The sequence below is a fragment of the Cupressus sempervirens genome, chromosome 1 (assembly GCF_028749045.1).
Source record: "Cupressus sempervirens isolate cs-2001-9-10 chromosome 1, ASM2874904v1, whole genome shotgun sequence".
Classification (NCBI taxonomy): Eukaryota; Viridiplantae; Streptophyta; class Pinopsida; order Cupressales; family Cupressaceae; genus Cupressus; species Cupressus sempervirens.
Genome location: NC_143118.1, coordinates 252,383,933 through 252,392,983, shown reverse-complemented (window position 1 = coordinate 252,392,983; position 9,051 = coordinate 252,383,933). Strand labels below are relative to the sequence as shown.

Here is a 9,051-nt window from a genome sequence, read left to right as displayed (position 1 = left end):
AGGGTCCATCCTCTTATTTTGTGGGTACCATCTCCACTAGGTTTTCCCTCTAATCAAGATTTCCCTAGATAACAAATTTGGTGTTATTGTGTATGAGGGTCTTTCTATGGTTGTTGCATCTATTCTTTACATATGTTTTGAAATTAATAAGGATATTGAGAGTTGTTTTAATTCCATAAGTGATTCCCCCCTCCCCACTTTCGGCTATCTTGATGAACTTTACTTTCTAACAATCCTATCTTGATTCTCTTGATTGATAACTTAGATGTGTCCTCTTGCCATTTATTTCATTTCATGTGTCTAGCTCTCTAGATGCTTTTGTATTTGGATTTTCTAGACTATCTTCTTCAATCTGAACTATTTGGTTAATGTGATTCTCTGTGTTAATTGTATATTCCACTTCATAATTTTCCTCACGTATTCCTAACTTTTGTATTAAAGAGGTCAATGTCTTCATCTATTTACATGAATCTTCTTTTCTTCTGGCTTATCTGACTTTCCTCCTGTATTGTGTCCTCTTTTCTTGATGTGTGATTTCTATCATCCAAATTGTTCTATTTCTGCGTGTTATTGCCTAGTTGTTCTTTCCAATTAGTGGCTTCCGTTGTTGATTTATCTCTTAGTGTGATGTTACTCTGGTCAGTGATTTATGTCATCGCATTCTGATTAGGAGGCCGTTCCCATTCAAATCTCGGAGCTTGCTTCCATCTATTATTAGATACACTGGTTCCCTTGTATTCATTTCGAATAGGGTTTGCGTTGCGGTTATCAAACCCTAGTTTTAAGGAGTCCTTATGGTTTTTTCTGCTTCTTGTGTTTTTGTAATTGTAATCCTTTCTTTGTTGCGGACAACTGAGCGGAAATCTACAGCGTGGATTAATTTTGTTGCTTTTTCGTTCTCGTGTCTGTTATCCATTCCTTTACATCCTTATCATTTTTAAGTTAGTTTTGCGCGGCCGTTGGATTGTTGTGCCTTTTGTTCGAACCAAGCTAAGCATACTTTGATTTGTCAAAATAGGTTTTCTACTTTTCTGTTGGATTCTTGGGTGGGTCTTGGATCCTGATATTTTCTTTGAATTTGGGTTACCGTCTATGTGTTCTATGCATACCGATTTGCGCTGGATGCTAAGCCATCGAAGCTTTTTCTTATTCGGATTGTATATACTATAAAGTTTATTATTCTTGTCAATGACCTCTTGATCTACTGATAAAGTTGAATGATTTTGTATGATACCAGAACAGTGATGAACTTTATAAAAGAGAGTCTAAATTAAATATATAACTTTAAACAGACAATTTACAATTGCAATTTCTGATTAGATTAAAAAGAAAAGATCATGCATACCCATATGATAATACAAAAGCTTAATACTATCATGTACTTACCCTCTCCATCTAATTTACAACTTCTTTTAAAGAATATAAAGCCCTGTGGTGCTCTAGAACACAAATAGTGATGAACCATATATACAATCTTTCACAATTGTAGAAAAGCCCAAGATTTTCAGCACATCCCCATTTCTTCTCTGGAGCGGCGCAGTTTGGCTCCCCATGTCTTCCTCTCGGTACTCCTGGACTTGACTCTAAGCCCTTCCATCTGATCTGCCCAGTTCTCATTCACGTTTCTCTTTTGTGAAAACAACAGCCCGGGATTGAAACGAAGGTCCAAATCATAATGAGCCCTTAACATTGGATCAGAAAGAGTCTCATAAGCTTCCTGTACCAACATAAACATTTCCCCACATTTCTCCTTCTCAGCAGCCGGACACACATCGGGGTGGTATATCCTCACTTTCTCCCTGTACGCTTTCTTCACTTCACCCATTTCAGCACTCTCTGGAACACACAACACATCGTACAAAGACTTAGCGGAGGGAAAACATGAAGAAAAACACGAGGAGTTTTCATCTCTCATGGCCGCTCTCATCATGATCACACCATTCAGCTTTAATCTCATCACTGGACGACTACAATTCGACTGTTTTGAAGATGGGAAACTAATGAAGGAACGATCAGAAGACTTGAGAGTATTAGCACGGGATAATAAATTAGCAGTATTAATGGTAGTGAATAAAGCCATTGAATCTACAATTGGAAATGCAGTACTGAATCTGAATAAGAGAAGTGGGCAAACGGTTATTTAAAAGTAAACGTAATGAAAGAAACAAAGCCGTTGTTTTCTTTTTCTGGGACCAGCAATATCCCAACGGACGGAAAATGGACAAAGCCATTGTTTTCTTATGCTGGGACCAACATCCCAATGGACGGATTAATGGACGTTTGTTAAAAACAACTGCATAATGCCTGGATTACATTATTCGCATTGGTTTGTGCAATGTTGATGTTTGAGATTTGGATTTGATTCGTTTTCTTTATTAAATCCCTTGAACGTTACATTGCTATTGTTTTTATTTAAAAAAGAAACGTGTTGCAGAGACCATCTGGTATCGATTAAATATATGACTGTAGGTCACAGCTGACCTTAGGGCGAAGTGGATTTTTCCTCAACGCAGAAGTTATATGGCGTTTCGCTGGAAGGAAGGGGCGCACCAACTAATATGATTCAATAATTGTGAGAGTACTCTCATATATCTCTAATCACCTTTCTTTAAGAGTTTTAAAAAATCTAATAGTAGGTTTCAATGTATTTTTTAAGCTTTCTTTTTGGTTGGTAGTTTGACTAATTTGTGTATTACTATTGGTCCAACTAATCACAAGTTTTCAAATAATAAATGAACATTGTGGGTTCTATCTATGAATATCTAGAAACCCAAACATTATCTTTAAGCTCTTGAATGATCTAAGAGGTACATCAAAAGAATTAGGAGTTCTAAACAAGTCAAGTTAATGTGGACAACTAGACTTTTCCCCTAAGAATCTTATTATTACAAGAAATGTCCAAGACATCAATTATACTCTTTAAATTATGTAAAAATAATTTTATGCTATCTTAAATTATCTTTACTAAATTAATTTTTACAACAATTTTATTTTATTAATTTCTATATGTTATTATACTTTTTTTTCAGCTTACAGTTAAAATTAAAATCCTTTATTCTACATAACTATTAATTAAACAAACTAAATGAACATTTATTTACTAAAATAAAATAAATTACATTTTTTTAATAATAAATATTATGTGTTAATTTTCTAATTTTACATTGTAATTTTTTAAAAAAATTTAATGGTCTAAGCTTAGATTCATTATTACTATTTATTGAGTTTAATTATTAGTATGTGTTAAAGCTCAAATAGATTTGAATCTTAAGACCTCCCACATAAGAGGCTCACAAGTTATCATTGTGTTACAATTTAATTCGTAATTATTATTATTAATTTTTCAACAAAATGGTAAAATTGTGAGCCTCTCGACCAATCTGCTCCAAATTAATACATGATAATAAATAATCTAGAATATTTATTTTATGGAAATTTTTTATTTAGTTTCAAGACGAGTCTAGAAGCAGTAAATTCATCTTAAACACGGGCCTCCTCATGAATGAGGATGTCCTTGCTGCTATGCATATTATTAGAGGATTAAATAAATTTAATCTTCAACACCTATCCCATATTGATAGATGGAATACTAACCTCTCCTCCTGGAGGATCGTTTTGCAAACCATTGGGTATAAAAAAGCTAAGGACTATAGGTTTGTTGAAAAACAATTATCTTCTAATTTGCAAGTTGCTGAGGAGAACATTCAAAATGACTCTTCCAATATGGATCTTCTTTCCAGGGTTATGGCTACCAAAGATGCTCTTAGGAAGCATCAGCAAGTTAGAATTCTAGGAGCCAGGATCAGGTCTAGATCCCACTGGCTCCAATTTTTGGATAGGGGATCAAAATTATTTTTCAACCTTCTTAAGCATAAATGTATTAAAGAGTCTGCTGATATATTTTTGATTGATAACCAGGACATCTCTGACCCTAAGTCTATTATTCAGGCCTTTGCTAATTATTATGAGACTCTTTTTGCTTCAGAAGACTCTCCTGAGGCTAAGTCGATTAGAGTTAATTGTAAGAAGCTTATTCCTAAAAAGCTTGATCCTGATGATATTGTTGTTCTTGCTAATAATTATTTTGTTGAGGAGATTGAACGTGCTATTAAGGCTCTTAATAATGATAGAGCCCTGGGCCTTGATGGTCTCCCGATTGAATTCTATAAGTCCAACATCGGATGGATATGTAAGGATCTCTTTGATCTTTATTCTGAAGCCTTGAATAAAGGTACCTTGGTTAGGATATCAATAGAGGGATTTTTAAACTTCTCCCAAAAAAAGGGAATAAAACCTTTATTAAGAATTGGAGGCCTATTACCCTTCTTAATGTTTCCTACAAGATTTTGACAAAAATTATGGCTCTTAGCCTAGTTAACATTCTTCCCAAATTTGTTAATTCTACCCAAACTAGTTTCATCAAAGGTAGATATATTCTTGAGAATCTCATAACTAGCTAGGAAGCCATGGATTGTTCTAGATGCTCTCATCCAAACTCTACCATGCTCCTTTTGGATTTTGAGAAGGCCTATGATAGGATTGAATGGAGATTTATTCTTATGATGCTAGATGCTTTTGGTTTTCCTCCTTCCTTTTGAAACACTGATCTGATTAGGATCTAGGACTATTACAGAGGAATGGTAATTGATTGCATAGAATTAATTTAAAACTTTTAACGAATCAAATTAACATAAATGAAATAAGATAACAACAAAATTAAGCTGATAATAGAAAAATTGAGAGAAAGAAGATGCAAACAATTTGATCTCGAAGTTCGTCCGCATGGACTATGTCTCTGGGTCCTCCTCCAATAGGGGGACTGATCCGATTATCTCTAAAATTTAGGTACAAATGTTTTACAAAGTCACTCCTTTGAAGTACAACAACATCACATTGTTTCAATGTACAAGAATGAGCACTTCAAAAATCTCCCTTAATCTTAGCACTTGGACGTTCTCTCCTTTTTCTGAATGCCCCTAAAAGTCTCCTAAACCCCCTTTTTATACATGAAATTAGCCAAAATAGGGCTATAACAAAATTTACAAAAATAACCCCTTCAATTAATTCCCCTCTCGGAATAACCTGTTGGCCATTTTTAACAGATTTGGCTCATGTCAATTTTTGGGTAAGAAAATAACAAATAACCTTAATTTACATATAAGGTTGGCGGCGGTTAAAAAGATAAATGAAAACTGGTGCAAAAAGAATTTTAAGAGCTATAATAGCGCAATGGCCTGCCAACTTCCAGCTATCACGTCAGCATGATGATGTCATGTTGACATCATGAGGGTCCTTTTTTTTTTCAACAAATTCAAATTATTATATCTTTCACATACAGACTCCGATTTTGATGAAACGAACACCACTGGAAAGCTTTTGATGAGATCTTTGCTTTGAAATCCATTGTTGACCACTTTGGAGATGATTTTTTTCACCTTTTGGCAACCTCTGTACCTAGTTTGACCAAAGTTTGACCGCCCATAACTTGTGCATACAAACTTTGTTTTTGTCCATTCAAATTGCATTAGATTTAGAATTTTGAGAACTTTAACTTGATGTCGATTATTGGAGTTTTGGAGATACTTCAATTTTGACGAAAATATCCCCTGGATCAAACCTTCCCACTAAGAAGCTTTTGGACCACCGAAAGTTTGGATTACTTAAAAAGTAGGTGAGGGTATAGTTCCCTCACTTTACCAATCTCCATCCATCTTGCCTTGCTTGGATGCATCCCCTTCAATCCCACTCGGATGCATTCAATTGGTTCTCTTCATGAAGTTTTGACATTCCTGTCTAGGATAACATCTTTTGGCAATTCTGACATATAGTCTGGTGAAAGATCATCAACTGATGGAACCTGAACACTGATGTCTTTATCCAAGATCATTGGAGGCTCATACAAATTCAGATTCTCAACATTAAAAATTGAGTAAATTTTCATGTATGGAGGAAGATTAAGGTAGAAAGCATTGGTACCAATCTTCTCTAAGATTTCAAAAGGACCGTGCCTGATAGGCTTGAGCTTCCTTCCTTCACCTTGCATTCTTTCCTTGCTGATATGTAACCAAACTATGTCACCAACTTGGAATTGGTGATCAATGCAATGCTTATCATGGCGAGCCTTGTATTTTGCTTTGCTTTGCCCCAACTGTGCTTCTACTGCCTGATGGATTGCTTGGACCTTCTGCATGAACTTTAAAGACTTTTTTGCATCATGGCATCCATCTACAATATCGTCTTTCCCAAAAGAAAAATCCATTGGTGTCTTAGGAAAGTAACCGAAGCAAGTCTCAAAAGGAGACCTCTTTGTAGAAGAGTGTTCCACATGGTTGTAAGCATGCTGCACATAGTGAATACTTTCATCCCACAACTTAGGATGCTTGCTGCAGTAACCTCTAAGTAGATGCACAACTGTCCTATTCACTACCTCTGTCTGTCCATCGATTTGTGGATGGAAGGTTGTACTCTTCTTCAGCTTAGTGTCCATGAGTCCCCACAAAGATGACCAAAATTCCCCTAAGAATCGAGAATGAATGAATCCAAACATTTTGAAAGTACAAATGAGTAGTTAGTTCAGCAGTAACTTGCTTTTTACAAGGCATTAAAATACAAATTTTGCTGAACCAATCAACTACTACATACAAATAATCATGACCCTTCCTGGACATAGGTAAACCTCCCACAAAGTCCATAGACACACTTTCCCATGGACAGGATGGTACAGGTAATGGTGTGTACAAACCCAATTTCTTATTACTTGGTTTGTTGGTTGCACACGTTACACATCCTTTTATATACTTGGTGACAGTTTCTTGCATACAAGGCCAATAACAATACTTTTTTAATTGGGCCAATGTCTTACTTACCCCAAAATGTCCTGCAATCAACGAGGTGCGTGCTTCATGGATTACATGTGCTTGTTCATTTTTAGGAATACATAATTTTCCCAAGTGGTACAACAAATTATCCTACACATAGTAATCTTTCTCTTCTACATGTTTACCCTGGATTAAAGTTGCATAGATATCCTTAAAGTTCTCATCATTAGCATATTGTTCCTGAAAAATTTCATGAACCATAGAACTATTTTGAAGGATTATCAAAGCATTCTGAATAGGAGGTCTAGACAACATATCTGCTACTTTTTTATGGGAACCCTTCTTATACTTAATTACCAAATGAAACTGTTGTAGAAAACGCATCCACCTAAAGTGCTTACTTTGTTGCAACTTAGATTGTGAGTGCAAATATTGTAGTGGTTGGTGATTGGTGTGGATTATAGTTTCTTTTCCCATTAAGTAATGTTTCCATTTTTTAACACTCTAAACTAAAGCATAAAGTTCTTTATCATACATAGGATAGTTACTTACTGCTCTTGAAAAAGTTTCAAAGTGGTAGCATACTAGTCTACCTCCTTTCATGAGTACAACTCCCATGGAAAACTCGCTCACATATGTATCAATCTCAAATGGTTGATGTAAATCATGTAGAGCTAGAACTAGTGCGGTGCTCAACTTTTCCTTCAAAGTATTGAAAGCCTTCTGTTGTGGACTTCCCCACTGAAAAGTTGTCTTGGTACTGGTTAATGCATGCAACGATGATGCAATGAAAGAGAATTTTGCAATAAACTTCCTCCAGTACTGAACTGCACCTAAGAAACTCCTGACTTCTGTAACTGTACTTGGCTTAGGCCATTTTACAATACATTCAACCTTCGCAGGGTCTACTTTCAATTGACCATTCCCTACAACATAGCCTAAGTACACTATGGATGTCTTTGAAAATTCACATTTTGACATCTTTACATAGAGTTTTTCTTTTCTCAATACAGCAAGTACTTTCTTTACATGAATTACATGATCATCCAAAGACTTACTGAATACAAGAATATCATCTAAATAGACTATGACAAAATCATCAATAAAGGGACAGAAGACATCATTCATGACTCTGATAAATGTAGCTGGTGCATTACAAAGCCCAAATGGCATGACCAACCACTCAAAAAGTCCCTATTTTTTCTTAAAACTAGTTTTCCAAATATCATTTTGTGCAATTCTTATTTGATGATATCCACTACGTAAGTCTAGCTTAGTGAAATAAATTGCATGTTTCAACTAATCAAGTAAATCATCAATTCTAGGAAGAGGGTACCTTTTCTTTACCATTATCTTGTTCAGAGCCCTGTAGTCAATACACATTCTCCAAGTCCCATCTTTCTTTGGGACCAACAGAATAGGAGAACAACAAGGAGAAGTACTAGGATGGATAACTCCTTTCTCGACTAGCTCTTGAACTTGCTTCTTGATTTCTTAATTTTGCAACACAGATAAGTGATACATGTCGATATTAGGAAGTGGTGCATCTTGCTGCAGCTAAATCTCATGTTGTATCTCTCTCTTAGGAGACAATCCTTTCAGTTCCTGAAACAAGTCATCGTAGGTGAAAACGACTTTGACCATTTCAGATTTATATTTTGGATCACATCCCTTAAATACCTCAGATGTTTCATCTTCTTTGGCTTTTATAATCATCAATACAAAATTCTTACTAGAGTTGACTAACCTTTTCATCTGACTAGCATTAACTAGTGCCAAATTAGTCTTAGCCTTATGTGCGCATACAATGTATTCAATTTTATCTTTAAACAGATGATACTTATTTTCCCCCCTATAGAAGATAGCATGTCGATCATACAAATAGGGACTCCCAAGTACAAGACCACAAATATCTAAAGGGACTACATTAGCTTCTACCTCATCCACAAAGTTTGCAGTGATAGCAAATCTTAACTTGCATTGTTTAGTTACTTGTAACTGTGCATCATCACAAACCCATCCAAGAGGGTATGCTTTTGGATAAGGCGTTGTAGTCAAATTAAGCTTTTTAACAACTTCTTCAGATATCAAATTAACTTGAGAACCTATGTCAAATAGTGTATCAACCTTAGTATGCTTAATAACAACTCGGACGTGAAATAATTCATTCCTTAGCTTATCATCCTTAGGAGAAGATTCTTTAGTTGTACTTGCATTTATGCTAGAAGAATTT

At 35.3% G+C, this 9,051-nt stretch overlaps 1 protein-coding gene across 1 annotated transcript; it reads right to left on the bottom strand.

Annotated features, from left to right (window-relative positions):
* Window positions 1-1,296: 1,296 nt before the first annotated feature.
* Window positions 1,297-2,185, bottom strand: LOC149577101 (chaperone protein dnaJ 20, chloroplastic-like). The gene has a single exon (XM_089827071.1). It carries the CDS (start codon window positions 2,078-2,080, stop codon window positions 1,505-1,507), a length of 576 nt encoding a protein of 191 aa, XP_089683197.1. The 5' UTR covers window positions 2,081-2,185; the 3' UTR covers window positions 1,297-1,504.
* Between the last annotated feature and the right edge of the window lie 6,866 nt (window positions 2,186-9,051).